Here is a 22,365-nt window from a genome sequence, read left to right on the forward strand (position 1 = left end):
TGTATCTCCTGGCTGCTTTTTTCTCCTCCTTCTTTTCTTTCTATAAATGAAACTGCTTCTGTAGGACCTATGGAGAAACAATCTAGGGGTTTCTCCCCAGTTTGATCAAACTGCATCAAATTTCTTTTTCCTTTTTACATCCTTTGCTTTTTTTTTCACTTATGGTGGGCCTAGCTTGGCCAGCTGGGATCTAAGCAGGTGCCCTGGCTTGTCTGCTGGTAAGGATGACACTGGAAAGATGATCACGATAATGGAGACAGAATGATGGGAACACAAATTCAAGAGGATAATTCTATAATCTGGACCCACCGTGCTGACCCCCACATGCTGTCTTTCCCAAGAAGCAATTTAACTGCCTGGCTTTAGTGGACAGGATATGGTACATTCTCAGCAAACTACCTGTTATCTGTAGGAAGAAATTCTCAGGCTGGGAATGATGTTAAGGATACAAGTTACCCTGAAAGGGGGAGGGGGGGAGAGATTTTGTGACACACAGACCAGATCCCAGAATCCTGAAAGAAAAGGATCATTCCCCATAAACATGAAATCTGAAACAGGTTCTAATTAGAACCCAGGGCACGGGCCAAAGTGACCTAGAATGGCAGTGGGGACTTGAAAATCTGATGTCATCCTGCTGTCAGTCAAAAGCCAAGGTGGACCTGGGCCCCTCCCCCAAAATAAAACCAGAGCGCAGGAAAGGCACTGTCCTTGTCCTTTGAGAGGACTGCTTTCTTCCTTGAGTGTGTCCTTTCCCTTCCATAAACGCACCCTGCCTGTTACTCTAACAGTCTGAAATCTTTCTGGCTTGACGGTGAGACACCCCGTCTGAATGGAGGCAGCCTCGCGGGAGGCCCGGGCACGGTAACGACCGTCACGCTTCCTTTCACTCGGTCTGGCGTCCCAGGGCGCCGCTCCCCTGCGGCAGCAGCCGCCTTCTCGGCCGCGCTTCCCTGGGCGCCACCTCAGGGCCCCACACTGCGGCTCCCACACACGCCGGTTCTTCGGTCCAGCACGTTTTCACACGGCGTCTGAAACGTTTCGCTTCTGGAATAGCGAGGAGGCGCCCAAAGGCCGTTTGAAATTCCACCACCTGCCAGGGCGGCAGCGACGCCCTTCCCGGGCGCGTGCTCTGGCCTTCCAGGTTTGAGCCGCGTGCCGCACGGGAGAAGAGCTTGCCCGCGGCCATGTCTGCCGTGTGTGAGCGCGAGCAGTGGACGACCTCTCCATTCCCGGCCGGGGCGTGGTGCTCGGCCACGGGACCGAGCGGCGGCGCTCGCGGGTCCCAGGAGCCTGGGTGGCCGCCTCCCTGCCTGTACGGCAGGTGCCCAAAGATGGCGGGACCAGTGCGCTGCGGCGGCGCTAGTCATGACGTCACAAGGCAGAGCCGGAAGCCGCGGTCAGCGGTCGCTTCGCCATAGAAACGCCACTGACCGCGGGCCCCGTTTGTTTGGAGGGGGAACCGAAGCGCAGGAAGTTCGGGAAAGTAAGTTCTGCCTTTCTTGGCCGCCGCGGGATCGGGGGGCCCGGGTCGGTTGGGGTCCCCAAGAGCGCGGGGAGGGAGCGTTCCCTGCGCCCCTGCAGGCCGTCGCGCCTCAGCGGCGGGCGGCGGGGCGGCGGCCGGGGGGCGGGCCCGGCGGGCGTCTTCCTCCGGGCGGCTCGCGGCGGCTCGGGGCGGGGTGGGGCGGCCTCCGGACGCCAGTGATTGGAAGTCGGAGCCGCAGGCCGCCGGGGGCCCAGGGGCAGGGCTGCGGGGGCTCGGCCTGCGCGGGTGGGTGGCCGCCCGCCGCGGTGCGGTTGCCGGTGCCGGCCGCCTCTCCAGCCCTGAGCCTTGCACGGAGCCCCGCCGTGCTGAGCCCGGGAGTGCAGATGCGGGGGGTGGCGAATGGTCCGGGCGTCTAAGATTAGTGTTTTCTGTTTGCTTTTAATCTTTCCCCTGGCAAGTTTACTGAATATTTCCTGGCAGATTCTGAATGAGTATAAATGGAATTATAGGTTCAATATTTTTATGAATTGTTTTTTAGCTTTATATTTATGGCTCATGCTCTTTCTGTTTTTTTTTTGTTTGTTTGTTTGTTTTTTGTTTTCGGTGTTCATCGTTTTTCATGTTGAAGTCTATGCACAAACAGGGCACATTTTTAAAGAGGTTATGTAGGCAACATAGTCTGCCTGGACTCATCTCTGAAACTGATTTGAGAATTACTTGCCCCTGAGACCTGTGCTGGGCAGATGCTCCTTTGTCACCTTCCTTTCAAATTCATATTCCTCCTCCAGTTCAAGGGGAAGACTTTGCTCCCACACAACCAAAGGCATATATTTTGGATGGCTGAAGTTTGAAATCTGGGGAACCAAATAAAGAGGCTTAAATATTTGGGGCCATGTATTAAGCTGAGTGCATAGGAAGAGAATGCACTCTTAAAAGTTGTTTTGCTCTTCAGTCCACAGGTCCTGGCAAGGGCAGGAAGTGAATGAAGAGTTGGTTCCAGGACCTAAATATCATTTCTGGAGACACCCTTCACTGATGACTGGGATTTCTTACTAGAATATTAGGGCAGATACAGAAGAGACAGAGTATCTCAGTTAGCCACTTAACTAGACAGAAGAAAATGATCAATGTTCAGGTGACTTTTGTCTTGTTTTATTTAAATTGCCTTATATTTGCTAATAGATCTGCAAATGCCTGTAAATTTTTTTTTATCACAAAGTGTCTAGAGAGAAATTAATTTTGACTCTTAACTCCATGAGTTCTTATGATTCCCACTGAGTGACTGAGGGAACATCATATGTGAATCAAAAGGGTCTTCTGGGTAGCATAAATGTCAGCTTGTTCCTCATAGCTCTGGCAGCCAGCATCTCAGGAGAATCACACTAGATTACAAGAAACAGTGATTGTGAGGAGTAAGTAGGCAGGTTCCTGTGGGAATGTCTCACTATTTCATGGCATGCAGGTCTTAGGAAAAATTTGATATTCTTTCTAGAGGTGATGAGTGGACACGAACAGTGTTCTTATAAACACAGGGGTATGTTTCCTATTGCTGTTTATTGTAGGTTCCTCAGAGACACTTGTGGGAATAGACCAAACTTGGGGCACAGTTTATCAGGGCATCAGAGTCAGGTCACTTAGAGGACTCAGCTTTGTGCCTGAGCTTATCTAGGAATAAAATATAGGCCTAGGAAATGGAAGGCTTCCACCTATCCTGAACAGGTGGATTAACTGGCATTTAAGTACAGATTTAGCATCAGGAAGTTTTAAGAAATACTATTGGATAAATGCTTGAGTTCTTGGATTCTTCAGTATTTGTCATTTCAACATACAGAATCCTCTACTTTCAAATTTTTTACTTTTTATTGCTTTTTTTTGTAATTATATAACATACATTTTAAAGAAAAAAAATTTCAGGGCTGGGGATGTAGCTCAGCTGGTAGAGTGCTTGACTTGCAAGCACAAGACCCTGAGTTTGATCCCCAGTACTGCAAAAAAAAAAAAAAAGAAAAAAGAAAGAAAAATTTCAACACTGACATTTATATTAACAAAAAGTAAATTCTCTCTTCAGATGGACAAGGGGATAAATTCCCAGTAACTCAAAAGATTGAGACTGGAGAATCGATTGAGCCCAGGAGTTCACGATCAGCCTGGGCCACATACTGAGACCACCTCCATCTAAATAAAAAGGAAAATTTCCTAACTGTATCAAAATTCCCTCATACTAGTTTTGCAAATGTTTGGTAGTTACTCAACTGTCACCAAACATGTGTTTTGTCTACATATGTATGTATGTTTACAAGTATATGTACATGTCTGTACATAAGCACATGTATTTTTTTTTTTTAATTTAATTTTTTTGTGTGATGCTGGGGATTGAACCCAGGGCCTTGTGCTTGTGAGGCAAGCACTCCACCAACTAAGCTATATCCCCAGCCCACGTATTATTTTTTAAACATTTTTTGCACCAATTGAATCCTACTTAAAAGAATATAACCCATTGGCCTAAGTGGTACAGTTTAAAGATGTAAAGGAGTAACAGCTGCAATTGAAGAATGTTCACTACGTAAAACTATATTTGATTATAGACTATAAAAAAGTGAGTCAATATGTATAAAGCATTTAGATGAGTGCCTACTATATGATAAGTGATATGTGGTGTCATTACGCCTTAAGACCTTCTTAACACTTAATGATGTTACCAAGTTTCATAGCTTGTGGATTATGGTGGTGCACAAGGATCACAAATTCGAGGCCAGACTGGGAAACTTAGATGAGACCTTATCTCAAAATAAAATAAAAAGGGCTGGTGATGTGGTTTAGTGGCAGAGCAACCACTTAAAAAAAAAAAGCATAATTTTCAGTCTTCTTAGTGGCCTAATGTTTTTTCCTTATTTTACATTTTCCTTGTTACATGTAGAGTTGAAATCTTTTGTATAGTTTTTGGTTAGTTAGACTTATTTATTTTGTGAAATGCTTGTCCTTATTTTTATATTAAAAATGTTGTTACTTAGCTTAATATAGTTTGTTTATATCCACCATTTATTGATCTTTTTTTATTGAAAATATTTTTCTTACCCCTCAGCTTTCAGCATTATTTATTGCCTTTTTCAATGCAAAGGTTTTTATTTTTCCTCTCAAAAATGTTGTTGCTTATTTTTTCCTTTAGAGGCTTTTGCCTTGTGTATTTTCTAAATGGATTTGTTTCATATGAAATAATTCAGACTGTTAACAGTAGCTTTAAGAACTTGCTTGTCACTCAGTGGTAGAGCACTTGCCTAGCATGAGGCGGCACTGGGTTTAATCCTCAGTACCACATAAAAAAACAAATAAAATAAAAATTCTGTGTCCATCTACAACATTAAAAAAAAAAAAAAAATAGAACTTGCAGCCTTCCTGGGTGCAGTACCACATGGTAATTCCAGTGGCTTGGGAAGCTGAGGCAGGATGATGAGCAACTTAGCAAGACTCGGTCTCAAAATAAAAAAAAATAAATAGTAAAAAGGGCTGGGGATGTAGTCCAGTGGTAGAGTGCCTCTGGGTTCAGTCCCTGATACTGGGGGAAAAATATTATAGCCTTAAACCAGGAACAGTGGCTTGTAGTCGCAGCTGCTTAGGAGGCCGAGGCAAGCTTGGACAACACTGCAAGATTTCATCTCTTTAAAAATATTTTTGAAGCCTTTACCTAGTCTGCGTTTTTTTCTATGTAATTATCTCTGCAGTAACATGGGAATAAAATGTCTTCTCAGTTTTCCCCTAGGCTTCCCCATCTCAATTTCCCACACTGCTGTATGATTGCAAGCCATGTTGAGACAGAAGAGTGGCTGCTCAGTGTACAAGCAGGTCCCACTTCATTCTCCAGTGGCAGTCAGAGTTAGGCTGCTTTGCCACATGAAGATGCTGCTCTGCACTTCTCTGGATGATACTGTTTGTGGAGAAGTCACCTGACAGTACTTGTTATCTTTTCTTTGTGGTAATGTTTTTCCAGTGTTTTCACAATTTTACTTTTGCATCAGTGTTGTGTAGTTTCCCTTTGATGCATCTTAATGCAGATTTCCTGCTTGGCTTTGCTGATTAATGGAACTAATTCTGGTTGTGGCATGTTTTATCAGTTCTGAAAATTACTTACTCTTCAGATCTTTATATATTTCTTCTCTATTTCAGTATGAATTGTGTGTAGGTTTATTTATCACTGTTCTCCATATTTATCAAATTTGCCTTTGTATTTTGTCTCTCTTTGTGTCTCTGCTATTGCCGCTGGGTTTATTTTTTTTAATTTATTTTTATTGTAAACAAATGGGATACATGTTGTTTCTGTTTGTACCTGGAGTAACAGCATACCATTTGCGGAATCATACATTTACATAGGGTAATGATGTTTGATTCATTCTATTATTTTTTCCTTACCCCACCCCTCCCACCTCTCTTTTCCCTCTATACAGTCCTTCCTTCCTCCATTCTTGCCCCCCTCCCACCCCCCATTATGTGTCATCATCTGCTTATCAGCAAGATCATTCGTCCTTTGGTTTTTTGAGATTGGCTTATCTCACTTAGCAAGATATTTTCCAATTTCATCCATTTGCCTGCAAATGCCATAATTTTATTTTTCTTTATAGCTGAGTAATATTCCATTGTGTGTGTGTGTGTGTGTGTGTATATATATATATATATATATACACACCACAGTTTCTTTATCCATTCATCAATTGAAGGACATCTAGGTTGGTTCCACAGTCTGTCTATTGTGAATTGAGCAGCTATCTATGAACATTGATGTGGCTGTATCACTGTAGTATGCTGATTTTAAGTCCTTTGGGTATAAACTGAGGAGTGGGATAGCTGGATCAAATGGTGGGTCCATTCCAAGTTTTCTAAGGAATCTCCACACTGCTTTCCAGAGTGGCTGCACTAATTTGCATCTGGGGTTTTTTATCTTGTCTTTTTCTTTTTTCTTTTTTTGATACGGGTCTTGCTGTGTTGCCAAGGCTGGCCTTAAACTTGTGGGCTCATACAATCCTCCTACCCTGGTTTCCTAAGTAACTGAGACTACAGGTGCACGCCACCATGCTTGGTTTTCTGCTTCATTTTGGTGATTTATTTATTTATTTTTTGATACCAGGGATGGAACTTAGGGGCACTTAACTAGTGAACCACATCTAGCCCTTTTAACAATTTTTTATTTTGAGATGGGTTCTTGCTAAGTTGTTTAAGGACCTTACTAAGTTCCTGAGACTGGCCTTGAACTTGAGATCCTTTTGCCTCAGCCTCCAAGTTCCTGAGATTATACACAAGTGCCACTGCACCCTGCTGACTATTTATTTTTTAAAATACATATTCTAGTTCACTATCTCTTCAGTTCGTCTAATTTAACCTTTCTGTAAACAAACAGATATCTGGATATATAGTTGTGTGTATTCTTCTGTATACATGTATTTAATACATATAGTTTCAAGAATAATTTTTTCAAATTTGATTAGTCTATGACAGTTCCTTTTTTGCTTGTGTGTGTAGTGCTGGGGATTGAACCCAGGGCCTTATGCATGCAAGGCAAGCACTCTACCAACTGAGCTATAGCTGCAGCCCTACAATAGTTCTTATGCTATATGTATATTTCTACTTTTTTTTGTTGCTTTCTGTAATTAAACACTTATATAGTGTCCTGAAGTTCTGGCATCTAGAGTCTCTTACATATTATACTCTGGGGTTAGCCAGGAAGACTCACAGTAGATAGAGCAATGTGTTGTATTTGTCTGGATGTCACCAGCCTTTAATTTTTTTCCTTCTTTTTTTTTTTTTTTTTTTTTTTTTTGGTGCTGTTGGGGATTGAACCCAGGGTCTGGTGCAGGTCTGGCAAGCACTGTACCCACTGAACCACATCCACAGTAGTATTTAATATTTTGATTGTCAATAGATGCTGAAATGAAAAATTATACATAAAATTCGTTTTTAATGAGCGAAGTTAATGGCTGCATGTTTTAAATCTTACACTTTGTTGGGTGAATAGCTCACTGCACAATTGTAGTATATCTGGAGAGTGATTCTGTACTATGTATTAAAAATACAGTAGGCTTATATATTCACTCTATCTTATTATGAGCAGCACAACTTCCTTTACATTCTTTATGAATCTGTAAAATAATAACACTCAAATTTAACCAGGATTCTATTATTTCAGGAGTTGCTGACACTGGAGGATGTGACTGTGCCTTTCACCCTGGAGGAGTGGCAGCTCCTAGGCCCTGCTCAGAAGGACCTGTACCGACATGTGATGTTGGAGAACTATAGCAACCTGGTGTCAGTGGGTGAGGACAGCTGCCCTGTGCAGCTCAGGGGGTGCCAGCCTGTAGCCTTCCCTTTAATAGCTGCTTAATGAACCAGAGCCTTTGTCATGCTTTCTTGTAGTAGATTCTTGGTTCCAGACAAGAGGGTGTAATGTGTTGTCTCCTAAGAGAAAAGCCTCTGCTTTGTAGATGGAAAAGCTGTCTTAAGCATAACCTCTCCCATATTGACACATCTCAGCCCAATAGCTATGTCAAGTCTTTTCTCATTTCACACAAACAGGGTGTCCAGTCAGCAAGTCAGCCCTCTCCAAGTTGGAACGAGGGGAAGAACCTTGGACAGATGAAGAAATGCACAGTTGGATCTCTCCAGGTGAGTGAGAACCAGAAAGATGTTTAACCACCGAATCATATTCTGGGCAGTCAGAAAAAGCCACCTGGGTGTCTGAGTATACAGAAACACAGCTTCCTTGGATCTCTTTCCCCATTTCAGAATGTTTCTTTTCGGTCTTGAGAGGGAAATATATCCTTTTGTTGTCTTTGGAGATCTGATTCCTGCCTATTTCATCTTGCTTTTTGTTTGTTTTGCCTAATTTTGTTCTTCCTTGGATTCTTTCAACCTGACATTTTAAATTATTTTTTTCTCTTCACTTTTTTTATACCAGTCACAGTGTCTCTGTCTGTTCTTTCCACCTTCCTATGAAGTTCCACCTTCCTATGAAGTTCCACCTTCCAGACCATGCTCCATGTAGAGATCTGTGAACTTATCATCTGTCTGACTTGTGCTTTCCTGCTCCATTGGGAAGTACCAATTTCTCTTCCAAACATCCAAACCCACCATGTATATTATGTCCTCTCTGTAACTTGATCTTATTGTAAATTTAAGTGATTCCTTAGCTGCTTTTCCCCCATTCTGAGGTTCTTCAGTGGTTTTTCCATTTTATTTGTTTTTATAATCCTTAAATTTGGTCTTTGTCCCATGATTAAGCTTTCTCTGTTCTCTGAATGAGACTCCCAAATCGGTATCTCCCTTAATAGTGCCTAATATACACTTTAGTTCTGCATGTTTTGCTTTTCTCCATAGCAGCTGGCCTGTGTTTCTAGCTTCTGAGTGAGAAATAGGAATCACCTTCCCTCCACAAAAAACCCATCTCACCAGGATTGGGTTATAGTTCTGTGGTAGAGTGCTTGCCTAGTGAAAGAAGGAGGCGACACCAACTGTCCATCCACCGGAGTTCTGCTTTTTTCAGAGAATGTGCACACTTTTATAGAGTGGAGAGAAGTCTCATAGGCCAGGGTATGGGATGGGGCAGTAGGTGATTGGGCAAGCTTTGTTGCTAGGGGATTGAGGCAGGGTAGTGGAGAGTGATTTGGTGCAGGGCCGTGTTGGTGGGAAACTGACACTCTGGAAGAGAAGCAGGTTATGCGCCATATTGCCGAGGTGTGGTTCGGGGGGGCGGGGAGAGGGCTTTTGCAGCTGCTTATGGGGGGTTAGGTCTTAAACCTAGCATGTGTAAAGCACTGTGTTTAGTCCTCAGCACCACATAAAAATAAATAAATAAAATAAATAAAATTTCTTTCTTTCTCTTCTTTTCTTTCTTTCTCTTCTTTCTTTCCTCTTTCGTTCATGCTGGGGATTGAACCCAGGGCCTTATGCTTATAAGGCAAGCACTCTACTGACTGAGCTATCTCCCCAGCCCCTAAAGGTATTTCTTAAAAAGCCCATCTCACCATCCTGTTCATGCTGGTGGCATCTTGTGTGTTATAAAGTCCTTTCTACTCTTGAATTTAGCCAATTTAGGGTTAATATTATCTAAATTTAAATAATCCTAAGATGCATTTCTCTTATTATGGCTAAAAGTAAAAATAAAAACCATTTCAAAGTTTATGCTAGACAATGCACATGTTATTCTGCATGTTCTCTCATGGTAGTGTTCCCCATCTCACTATGAGACACTTTCACATCTCCATTGGTTCAAACCCCATAGCAAAATAATCCTGTTTCCTCATTTACTACTCTCTCCTTGAATTCATCATTTAGCTTTATCTTTTCTTTATACAGATAATTCTGATTTTGCCCCATTTCCATCGACTGCTCCTTCAAACCACATTTTAACTATCTCCAATGTCCTTCTTTCTTCATTTCCTCATTTATTCATTTCCCCAACTGGAATCTGAGATCAGTGGGAATATGGCATATTTTCTATATCTTAAACATTAGTAGAGTGCTTTGTTTTGGACTTTCTAGGGATCAAACCCAATGGCACTCTACCACTGAAGTACATTTTATTTTATTTTTTTTCTTTGTAGTGCTGGGAATCAAATCCAGTCCTTTCTATTTTTTAATTTGGGAAAGCATCTTGCTAAGTTTCTCAGACTGACCTTGAATTTGAAATTCTCTTGTTTCAGCATTCCAAGTAGGTAAGATTACAGGGTGTGCCACTGTGTTCAACCAGTAGAGCATTCTGTACATGGGAGCCATTTAATAGTTATGGAATGAATAAGCAGTCATCATCATTTTGGATCAGTGTCTTTTCCATTTTTATGGTCTGATAATCTCTCCAACTTCTGTGAAACAGTGTTCCTCCAAACCCTCTCATTTGCTCACAACGATGACTTCCTTATATTTTACTGCGTATATGTGTTTCACAAGATCCTATATTGAAAGCAGCCAAAATTATATAGATTGTCAACTACTGAAATGTACATATGGTTTTAAATTTTTGGTTTATATTGTGATTTTACTAATAAGTTATAGAAATAAGGAACAATTATACATGGAGTTTTTTTGGTCTTGTTATAGTATTTTCACTAAAAAGTTTTTTTTTTCTTTTCTTTCTTTTTTTTTTTAAACTTGCAGTGCTGGGTATTGAACCAAGGGTCTCACTCATGGGCAAGTGCTCTTTTACGTTTTATTCCACACAAGTTATGAAAAGATTCATTGTTCTCTTGTTTTCTAGAAAATGACAGAGTTGATCATCTTCAGAGTCACTCAGAAAATCAAAGAATGCTGAAGAGTGTAGAAAACTATCATGAACTTCAAACCAAAAGTAATTTTCCTTTCAAAGAGAATCATAATAGGGTTGAGTTATATATAAGGACTTTGAAGTCAAATTTAAGTTTACTCAACCAAAACAAAAACTATGACATTAAGAACTCTACTAAATTAAAGGAAAATGTGAAATCATTTGTGGAAGAGAAGTATGAGGAATTCCATTCTGCAGTTAAGTTTCCTGTAAGTGGAAAACCTATTAGTGGTAAGTCCCAAGTCATTAAGCATCAGAGAGTTCATGAAATAGATAAAACCCATGTGTGCAGTGAATGTGGGAAAGCCTTTTTCAAGAAGTCTCAGCTCACTGATCATGAGAGAGTGCATACAGGAGAGAAACCTTATGGGTGCAATATGTGTGCCAAAGTATTCTCTAGAAAGTCCAGGCTGAATGAGCATCAGAGAATTCATAAAAGAGAGAAATCCTTTATATGCAGTGAGTGTGGAAAAGTCTTTACTATGAAGAGCCGATTGATTGAACATCAGCGAACTCATACTGGAGAGAAACCCTATGTGTGCAATGAATGTGGAAAAGGCTTCCCAGGCAAGCGTAATCTCATTGTACATCAGCGTAACCATACAGGAGAGAAGTCCTATGTGTGTAGTGAGTGTGGAAAAGGCTTCACTGTGAAGAGCATGCTCATTATACATCAGCGAACTCATACAGGAGAAAAGCCCTATATATGTAGTGAATGTGGGAAAGGTTTTACCACAAAGCACTATGTCATCATACATCAACGAAATCATACAGGAGAGAAACCGTATATATGCAATGAATGTGGGAAAGGCTTCACTATGAAGAGTCGTCTGATTGAACATCAGCGAACTCATACTGGAGAAAAACCCTATGTATGTAATGAATGTGGAAAAGGATTTCCCAGGAAGAGTAATCTCATTGTACATCAGAGAAATCATACAGTAGAGAAGTCCTATCTATGTAATGATTGTGGAAAAGGCTTCACTGTGAAGAGTATGCTCATCATACATCAGCGAACTCATACTGGAGAGAAGCCCTATATCTGTAGTGAGTGTGGGAAAGGCTTCCCCTTGAAAAGTCGACTGATTGTACATCAGCGAACTCATACTGGAGAGAAACCTTACAAATGCAGTGAATGTGGGAAGGGGTTCATTGTGAATAGTGGACTGATGTTACATCAGCGAACTCATACTGGGGAGAAACCCTACATATGCAATGAATGTGGAAAAGGTTTTGCCTTTAAGAGTAACCTTGTGGTACATCAGCGAACTCATACTGGTGAGAAACCTTTTATGTGCAGTGAATGTGGAAAAGGCTTCACCATGAAACGCTATCTTGTTGTACATCAACAAATTCATATAGCAGAGAAATCCTACATATGTAATGAATGTGGAAAAGGCTTTTCCATGGAAACTGAGCTCAGTTTACACAAGCAGGTTCATACTGGAGAAAAACCATATGCATGTAATGAATGTGGTAAAGGCTTCACTGTGAAAAGTCGCCTAGTAGTTCATCAGCGAACTCATACTGGAGAAAAACCCTTTGTATGCAGTGAATGTGGGAAAGGCTTCTCCTCAAAGAGAAATCTCATTGTTCATCAGCGAATACATAATGGAAATAAACCCTAACGATGTAATGCACATGGTAATGCCTTCAGGTAGAAAACTCATTGTGCAACATCCAAGATTTCACATAGAAAAGACTTCTTTGTGTATAGTGAGTGGAAAATTTTTACACACCTTCCATCTCATCTACTAAGGAACTTACATGGGAGATGAACCATATTAACTGTGGGAAAACCTTCAACATGAATTTAGTCCTTAAATTCCATGTTGTACCCAGTGTTCATCAAAGAACACATGCAAGGGAGAAGAGACTGATTCACTGATTGGGGGACCATGCTCTCCTCTCAGGCTTCATCAAAAATATGACAGTAATAATTCTTTGCACAGACTCTCATTACATTCAAATTCATGCAGGGGCAAACCGTGTTAGTACTTTGAACTCATCAAATATCACTGCTTCTACCACATATGAATATTTAGCATAGAGCAGTCTGTTCATAGATTTTGATCCTTGAGACATTGTGGAATTTGCATAGGTGTGAAAATTTAATGAATACAGAGAAAGTATTAGTGCCTTCAGTAATTACCTCACTTTACATGTGAAAAAAATAGAAAAACACTGATACATTTAGGGCAGAAAAGTCTTGAGAAGTCTATGAGATAAATGGGGAGACTAGAAAGACCTTCTAGGATAAAATAAAAACTCTAACTCATTAATTATCAAAATAGATACATCAGTGAGCTCAGACATAGTAGCAACATAATGATCATAAGAAAGCCATTACCTAGCAGTAAAACCTTAATTGTGAGGTATTTTACTCTGGACAAAAAAAATTTTTTCAAATGGCAGGATCTCAGTGATATGTTCTGCTGCTTTATCTGTTATTAGTGCACACAGAAATAAAACTTAAGGACACAGTAAATGTGGAATGACTTTTTCGAGGGTGGATTCTGGGGATTTAACTCAGGGGCACTTTACCACTAAGCTATATCCCCAGCCCTTTTTAATTTTTTTTTTTTTTTTTTTTTGAGACAAGGTCTCACTGAGTTGCTGAGACTGACCTCAAACTTGCAATCCTCTTGCCTTAGCCTCCAGAGTCACTGGGATTACAGGCATGTGCCACCATGCCCTGAAATGTGGAATGGCTTTAGGAAAATGTCAAAATTGATGAAGTAAAGAAGTTTCATGAAAATTATATATATTGGAAGGCTATCAGAAGTCTAAAGTCATCATACTTGATGTCCATTTTGGGACAGGGTAACCTGAATAATGTTCTCAATTATCCATAATTTTAAAGTGAAGTGTTTTAATCACATTAATTAGCATTGCCCACCAATCCCCTTCTGTTTACCCCATTTATCAGCCACAATCACCTGGATCACCTGCCCTCTACCAGCATATTACTTGCCTTGTGAGTGCAGATTGCTCACTGACCACTGCCTATCAACCACCAATTGCCCATTTGCCTGCCCATTGCCTACTGCCTGCTGCTAGCCTGCAGACCACCAGCAGATCAACTGTTGCCGCCTTTTGCCTGGAAGCCCATCATCACAATATCTGTAGATTTGGTTACACATGGCTGCTGCCACTTTGGGACAACAGCCAGGGCCTGCAGGCTTGCTCCCATAGTCACTGCCATCGCAGGCCATGGCCACCTTGGCCTAGGGACCCAGACCAGGACCTGGAGATACATTGGGGTACCTGCAGGTCTGGTTGCACCTGAGGTCTTTCTGCTTGGTGTGGTAGTGGCTTCCATCTGGCTGCCTCTTTGCAGGGTTGTTCCTTTGTATGAGTGTATTCCTGGTGGTCTCTGCAAGTTGAAGGGACATTTAGATCTTGGAACTACAGCCAGACAGGGCCTGGGGAAGCTAAAGCCCAGGTCCATGAGATTGATGCTGGTTTTGCATGGGCCAGTCCAGGTCTGGCAAACCTGTGGAAAGGTAGAGAGTAGGGACAGTTTCCTGGGGGAGCACAGGTTGAAGAAACTTGGTGCTCTCCAGTTCAGTGAGCCCTGAAGTGTGCAGGGATGGAAGGGGCTGGCTACAGCAGGTGGGAAGATTGTAACGGTATGAGGGCATCTTGCTATTGGCTCACCCATGCAACTAGTCCGGCACCCACTGAACTGGAGCTAACATCAAATGTCAGATGACCCCACCTATCAGTGGAGAATGGAAGCTGAGAAAACCTTTGAAAGCCAGCAGAAGCAATCATTCAATCTTCCATTGAGATTTTCCTTTTTTTTGTTGTTCTTTTTTCACTGCTCTCACACCTCTACCATCTTTGAATCCAAATATTTTTCATGCATCAAATTTATTGAGGAATGAGATGTCTGAATACTCTGATAGTTTTGTTGTTTATTCTTATATTTTTACTTTTTAAAAAAATGTACTTTTTTTCTCTCATCTGTCTCCCTCAATTCTTTCCCACTTCTCTCATACTAACAACCAATCTCTATTAATTCCTCCCTCACTCTTACTATAAATTTTTACCTCTATCTTCGCTCCTTCTTCCTCATAAACATCACATCTTATACTACTTCTGTTCCCTTGCCCATCATTTGAAATGGTAAACCCTTTTAGCAATCTTACTATTTATATTGTAGACAATAATTGAACACTTCATTTCTGTTTATTGTGACAAAACCATAAAGGCCTTAATAGGAGTAATTTGGTTTAAGGTGGTATATTGTTTCCATTGGGTGCTGTAAATATTGGTCTCCCCCTGAAAGGTGAGGCATTGGAAGGCTTCAGGTAACACTATAAGACTATAGGGTAGAATCTGTACTGCCTCAGCTCTATACTACTAGATGAGAAGATACACAACATGAAAAAACAAGGGAACAAAGTGCATCAAACAAACCAAGATATTCCAACAATAGAATCCATAGACAACACAGTAGAAGAAATGTCAGAGGAGTTTAGAGAATACATAGATTAATCTTCAGAAAAAAGATGGTATTGGAAAGAAAATACAGGAAGTGAAAGATCACTTCAATAAAGAGGCAGAGATTATAAAAAGGAATCAAGCAGAAATCCTCAAAATGAAGGACACAATAAACCAAATTAAAAATTCAATGGAAAGAATCACCAACAGAATAGACCACTCTGAAGGCAGAATCTCAGACAATGAAGACAAAATGTATACTCTTGAAAATAAAGTTGACTGCACAAAGATGGTAAGAAACCATGAGGAGAACTTCCAAGAAATATGGGATAACATGAAAAGACCAAATTTAAGATTTATTGGGACAAAGGTGTGGAGATATAAACCAAAGGAATGCACAATCTTTTCAATGACCTATCAGGAAACTTCACAAATTGAAAGAATGAAATAGAAAATCAAATACAAGAGGCTTACAGGACCCCAAGTGTACGTTATGTACAGCTGACTCACCCTAAGCACATTATAATAATAATTGACATACAGAATAAAGATAGAATTTTAAAGGCTGCAAAGGAAAAAAAATCAAATTACATATACGGGGAAACTAATTCAGATCTCAATTGATTTCTCAACCCAGATCCTCAGTGCCAGGAGGTCCTGGAGTGACAATATATCAAGCTGTGAAAGAAAATGGATGCCAACTGAGAAGTTTATATCCAGAAAAATTAAGCTTCACATTTGAACATGAAATAAAGACCTTCCATGATAAAAGTTAGAAGAATTCACAACTAGGAAGTCTGCACTACAGAACATTCTCAGCAAAATATTCCATGAGGAGGAAATGAAAAAAAACAAAACAAAACAATGAAAACCAGCAAGGGGAGGAACGACACTCAAGGAAAGATCAAGGGAGAAATTAAGTCAAGTTAAAAACCAAAACAACCCCCCCCCCCAAAAAAAAAAAAAACAAAAAACCATAATGACTGGGAATACAAATCATTTCTCAACAATAACCCTAAATGTTAATGGCCCAAACTTATCAATCAAAAGACAAAGATAGATTGGATAAACAAACCAAAAATATATGTCTTCAAGAGACTCACCTCCTAGGAAAAGACTGAAGGTGAAGGTTGGGAACAAACGTATAACTCACACGGACTGTGTAAACAAGCAGGAGTTTCCATCCTCATGTCAGAGAAAGTGGACTTCAAAGTTGATCAGAAGGGATGAAGAAAGACATACTGCTTATGGGAATCATACACCAAGAAAACAAAACAATCAAATACAAATGCCCCCCAAAATGGAGCATCTATGTACCTTAAACAAACCCTTCTCAGTTTTCAGAATCAAATAGGCCACAACACAATATTACTGGTGACTTTAACACACCTCTCTCATCACTGTATAAATCTTCCAAATGAAAACTAAACAAAGAACTACAGAATTAAATAATACAATTAATGATATAGACTTAATAGACATTTATACAGTATTACATCCATCATCAAGTGAATACACTCTTTTCAGCAGCACATGGATCCTACTTTAAAAGAGCCCATATGTTATGCCACAAGGCAACTCTCAGCAAATAGAAAAAAAATAGAACTACTACCCTGCATTCTATCAGATCATAATGGAATGAAAGTAGAAATCAGTGATAAAATAAAAAATAGAAGCTACTTGAAAACCTGGAAACTAAATAGCATAATATTGAATGATGAATGGATAAAAGTAGAAATCAAGGAGGAAATAAAAAATACTTAGAAGTAAATGAGAATACCAATACAACATATCAAAATCTCTGGGATGCTATGAAGGCAGTGCTAAGAGGACAGTTCACTGCATTGAGCTCATACATTAAAAGATAAAAAGTTGACAAATAAATGACCAAACATTACATTTTAAAGCCTTAGAAATAGAACAAATCAATACCCAAGTCAGCAGAAGTTGGGAAATAATTAAAATCAGGACTGAAATCAATGAAATTGAAACAAAAGAAACAATTGAAAAAATTGACAAAAAGTTAGTTCTTTGAAAAAATAAAACTGATAAACCCTTAGCCACACTAATAAAAGAGAGAGAAAACTCAAATTATTAAAATTTGTGATAAAAAAGGAAATAACAGTACTGAATTCAAAAGATAATTAGAAACCATTATGAAAATTTATACTGAAAATAAAAAACTTGAAGACACTGAAAAATTTCTAGAGACGTGATCTACCAAAACTGATGCAGGAGGACATACACAATTTAACCAGATCAATTTAAAGCAAAGGAATAGAAGATGCTGTCCAAAGCCTACCAACCAAGAAAAGCACAGGACCAGATGGAGTCTTCAACTGAGTTCTATAAGACCTTCAAAGAAGAATTAACACTAATACTCCTGAAATTATTCCATTAACCAGAAAAGGAGGGGACTCTTCCAAACTCATTCTATGAGGCTAATATCACCCTGATACCCAAAACAGAAAAAGATGCATCAAGGAAAGAAAACTTCAGATCAAAATCCCTGATGAACATAAACACAAAAATTCTCAATTCTCACAAATCCCATATAAAAACATATTAAAAAGATAGTGTACCAGGATCAAGTGGGATTCATCCCTGGAATGCAAGGTTGGTTCAACATACAGAAATCAATAAACATAATACATTACATCAATAGACTTACCTCCATCTCTCACCCTGAACAAAAACTAACTCAAAGTGGATCAATAACTTAGGCACTAGAACAGAGACCCTGTGCCTAATAGAAGAAAAAGTAGGCCCAAATCTTCCTCATGTTGGCTTAGGATCTGATTTCCTTAAGAAAACTCCTAAAGCCCAAGAAGTAAAATTAAGAATTAATAAGACAGATTCAAACTTTAGTTTCTTCTCAGCAAAGGAAACAATAATGTGAAGAGAGAGATTACAGGATGGAAAAAATCTTTACCACACACCTCAGATACAGCACTAATCTCCAGGATATATAAAGAACTCTAAAAACTTAATGCCCCCTAAAAAGAAAACCCAATCAATAAATGCACTAAGGGACTGAACAGACACTTCACAGAAGAAATACAATTGATCAACAAACATGAAAAAATGTGTCTATTGCAATTAGAGAAATGCAAATGAAAACTAAGATTTCATCTCATTCCAGTCAGAATGGCAGTTATCAAGAATACAAGCAATAGTAAGCTGCTGAGAATGTGGGGGAAAAGGTACACTTGTACATTGCTGGTGGAACTGCAGATTGGTGCAGCCACTCTAGAAAGCAGTATGGAGATTCCTCAGAAAACTTGGAATGGAACCACCATTTTGACCCAGCTATCCCACTCCTCAGTTTATACCCAAAGGAATTCAAATCAGCATACTACAGTGATGTAGCCACATCAATGTTTATAGCAGCTCAATTCACAATAGCTAAGCTATGGAACCAACCAAGATACCCTTCAACAGATGAATGAAGAAGAAATGGTACATATATACAATGGAATATTAGCCTTAAAGAAAAATGAAATTATGGCATTTGCCAGTAAATGGATGGAACTAGAGAATATCATGCTAAGTGAAATAACCTCTGCCCCCCCCCCAAAAAAAAAAAAAAAAACCCAAAAAACTAAAGGGGTGAATGTTTTCTCTGATAAGTGGATGCTGATCCATAGTGGGTAGAGAAAAATGAAGTAACTTTGGATTGTGCAGATGGGAGTGAGGGGAGGAGTGGGACGGTGGGGATAGGAAGGACGGTAGAATGAGACATTATTATCCTATACATGTATGAAAAAACTTGTTTAAAAAAATAAATTAAAAATTAAAATTCCACAACAACTAGGATGCCAAACAGTTGTGCCAACACTAGGAAATGTCATCCTGGTGTCTCTTTGAGTCACATTCCCCAACACAAAGACACAGTAACCACTTACCAGTTACCTCCCTCCATAATTTTGTCATTTTACAAACGCTATTAAATTAGAATCATTCAATAGGTAACCTTAGAGATGGGTCCTTTATTCACTCAGTAAACTGCCTTGTAAGATCCATTCAAGTTTTGGGGTTTTACTTGTTACGGAGTGGTATTTTGTAGCGCTGTACTGCAGTGTTTCTCCACTCACTGTGGACAGACATTTTGAGTTTTCATTTTCTGCTGTCAGGAATACATATGCTGTGAACAGTTGTGTATCTAATTTTGTGTGAACATTGTCTTTGGGTCTCAGATGAAGACCAAAGAGCAGGACTGCTGGTTCATGTAAGTTTGTTTGTAAGGAACTGTCAAGCTGTTTTCCACAGCGACTGTGTTCTCATTTACATCCCCACTAACCATGTATGAACACTCCCATTTGTCCCAGGTCTTTTGTAGCCCTTGGTACTGTCAGTTACTTGGCCTTACTGGGTGAGTGGTGGAATATATGGCAAATGTCCATCAATGTTTCGACATCCACTGAAAACCATGACTATAATTTTTGGTTCCAACCGAATTTTTAAAATTCAAAAGCACAACCTACCATATTTGATGATATATTTACCCCTTTTGTTGCTTTTATTTCATTCCTAATGTAATTTCTTTCCATTATTTTCTGCTTCCCAGGACTTCATCAATTCTATTTGAGTAAGTCCATGTGCAAAAAATTCTAGTTTTCCTAGGAACAAGGATCTTGTTTTCTCTATCCAGTTATTTCCTTTGATATTATTAAGGTTACTTAATCTAGCTTGTAAATACTGAGTCATCTCATAACAAAAGAAGTGGATGTCTGCCATGTGGTGGTTTGGCAGAATTCAGTCCCTGTTGGGAGCCAAGAATGAATGTTGACTTGTCCGGGTCACTGCCAAGCGGAGGTGTGCCCCTCGGAGACCGCTCCATTGCCTCGGCAATGTCCTGTTCAAAGAGAATTCTGTGATACCATGGAATTTATTGGCTGAGAGAGCCCCAGATTCAAATGCAACTCCCTGGAGGTGGAAAGAGCTACCAGTGCGCCCAACTAGCCTTGAGGCCCCAGCAGCCGGGAGGAGGAACTACTGTGCAGGACGACTTCCCCGCAGCCTGGAAGAACCCTCCCTCCCTCACAATAAACTCCTCAGATGTGTTTCACTATCAATAAAGAATTCCTGGGCTTTTTCCTTTGTTAGGATCAAACCCATCAGATCTTTTCCACCCATAAAGCATTCCTTGTGTCCTTTGTTTTTATTTCTTGATGCTACTTTTTCAACCTTTTATTTCCAGTCAGCCCACACCTCTGTACAGTTACTGATTTCCCTCCCCACACAGGCTGCGGTGAGAAATTCCCAACTCCATGTTGGGTAGTCCATTCTTTGAATTTCTCTTCCTTTAGCTTCTATACATTGCAGGTCTTGTTTCAGACATGGGGAACACATCCAAAACCAAGCAGGCAAAGTGATGGCCTTGACGGAGCATGAGGAGACTGGGTACATACAAAACAATTTAGTTGATAAATGCTAGGAATAAAAAAAAGTCTGGTATGTTTATTAGTTGTACTCAAAGAGCTATTTTAGTAAGTTTTCAGGGAAGGCTTTTCTGGGCAGATGCAATTGGAACCAGGACTTAAGAGTACCAAAGGGAGATACATTTGTAAGTCTAGGACACTACAGGACTCTTCCTGAATGTTTCCTCTAGGACGCTGTATTTCTAAAAGAAGCTTTCTAATCTAAAATCCTGGAGGGATCATAACTCTTTAAGAAATTGAACAAGCTGCATGTGGTGGCACATGCCTGTAATCTCAACAATCCAGCAGGCTGAAGCAGGTGAATTTCAAGTTCATGGCCAGCCCTAGCAATAAAGCCAGAATTAAGGACAGGTAATTAGTGTAGAAATAGGGGATCCGGTCAAATCAAGGAAACGAAGGCCATGAAAGACATTGCCTCTGGAAGTTGGAGACTGTGTTGTGCCCAGATCGTGAATCCCCAAAGACCACCAGGGAGCCGTCTCCGATGCAAAAGCAAAAGGCTCTTTATTGCAAGCTCGAGCTCGGACTCACAGCGTCACTGACACAGCAGGTACTGGCTGAGAGAACCGAGTCTCGATTCAGTGGGATTTTTATGAGCTCCACAGTAGAGCGGGGAATTTGAACAAAGCAAAGTACACAGTTGGCTGATCTTCCAACATGTGAGGTTTGGCATGTTTCCATTGGCTTAGGGTACCCAGGTCTTCACATATTGACATATATGGTTTGGAATGCTAGGCATTGGCTTGTTAGTTCCCAATTGGTTGTTTGCCAAAGGCCAGTCCTAATCTAGTAGCCTTCCTGGAATCGGCTATCTAGGCCTGAAATCTTTCATGCCCTAAATGGAGCCTGTCATGGCTGCGGTTTAGCTCCCTTTTCAACTGCCCCAGGGAGAATGAAATGTCAAAGATCTCCAGAGCCCACTGATTACCAAATTTACATGCTTTTATCAAGGACAGACAGCAAGGAGCTGCTAATTAATGCCCCCTGGGCCCTTACCTGCCTGAATCACCTTGGCCCTGCCCCTGCCCATGGCTTCTCACTTAATGCAAAACCAGGCCTAGTCACGTAGGCAGGAAGGAGAGATAATGGGGGAGAGAGCTGCTGGGAGAAGTGTGTACTAGTGCCTTTAAATAAAACCTGCTTAATATGCTTGCCTTGGCGTGCTTCTCTAGCGTTCAATCTTCAAAATTAGAAGCAGAACTCGTCACCAGTGAACAGCAGTATCAGCAACTTAGTGAAACCCTGTTTCAGGATAAAATTTAAAAGGTCTGGAGATGTTGCTCAGTGTTACAGCATCCCATTTACAAAAAATAAATAAATTCTTGCATAAAAGTTGGAAAATACATTCGATCTAACTGAAGAAATTTCAAATCACCATAACTGTACCTAAGAATTGATAACTATATTCTCCCACAATGTTCAAATGCATGTAAGTGTACTTTGTGAAGGAATAATGAGACTAGTCTTCTATATTCACTGTGTGGTGAACTGCATCGGTTATCTAAACTTTTTTTCTAATGCCAACATTTTTATAATGATTATGATACAAGATGTTACCTTAGAACTGCAAAAAATCGTTTGTTCCTAAGTAAGCACTTATGATATTCTTTACTTATTAGTACAAACCTTAATGCTATTAAAACAATCACAATTAAAAAAAAAAAAACCTGATTCATACCAATTCTGCAGGT

At 40.2% G+C, this 22,365-nt stretch overlaps 1 protein-coding gene across 3 annotated transcripts; it reads left to right on the forward strand.

The window, feature by feature from the left end:
- Window positions 1-1,382: 1,382 nt before the first annotated feature.
- LOC306648787 (zinc finger protein 432-like) lies at window positions 1,383-16,183 on the forward strand. 3 transcript variants are annotated; one of them, XM_079119118.1, is made up of 6 exons: window positions 1,383-1,483; window positions 2,436-2,618; window positions 5,230-5,453; window positions 7,656-7,782; window positions 8,042-8,131; window positions 10,719-16,183. In XM_079119118.1, the coding sequence occupies exons 3-6, from the start codon at window positions 5,400-5,402 to the stop codon at window positions 12,410-12,412; spliced, it is 1,965 nt and encodes a 654-aa protein (XP_078975244.1). In that variant the 5' UTR covers window positions 1,383-1,483; window positions 2,436-2,618; window positions 5,230-5,399; the 3' UTR covers window positions 12,413-16,183. The 3 variants fall into 3 exon arrangements, with proteins under 3 accessions (XP_078975244.1, XP_078975246.1, XP_078975245.1); XM_079119120.1 differs by having other exon boundaries at window positions 15,871-16,183; XM_079119119.1 differs by lacking the exon at window positions 5,230-5,453.
- The last annotated feature ends 6,182 nt before the right edge of the window (window positions 16,184-22,365 follow it).

Source organism: Sciurus vulgaris, assembly GCF_902686455.1.
Source record: "Sciurus vulgaris genome assembly, chromosome: 17".
In the NCBI taxonomy this organism is placed as follows: domain Eukaryota; kingdom Metazoa; phylum Chordata; class Mammalia; order Rodentia; family Sciuridae; genus Sciurus; species Sciurus vulgaris.

Excerpts from the sequence above, each read along its gene's own strand:
- LOC306648787 (XM_079119118.1), top strand. The coding sequence starts at position 5,400 with ATGATACTGTTTGTGGAGAAGTCACCTGACAGTACTTGTTATCTTTTC. Across the intron at positions 7,783-8,041 it reads TAGCAACCTGGTGTCAGTGG|GGTGTCCAGTCAGCAAGTCA; the intron begins GTGAGGACAGCT and ends TCACACAAACAG. Across the intron at positions 8,132-10,718 it reads GCACAGTTGGATCTCTCCAG|AAAATGACAGAGTTGATCAT; the intron begins GTGAGTGAGAAC and ends CTTGTTTTCTAG.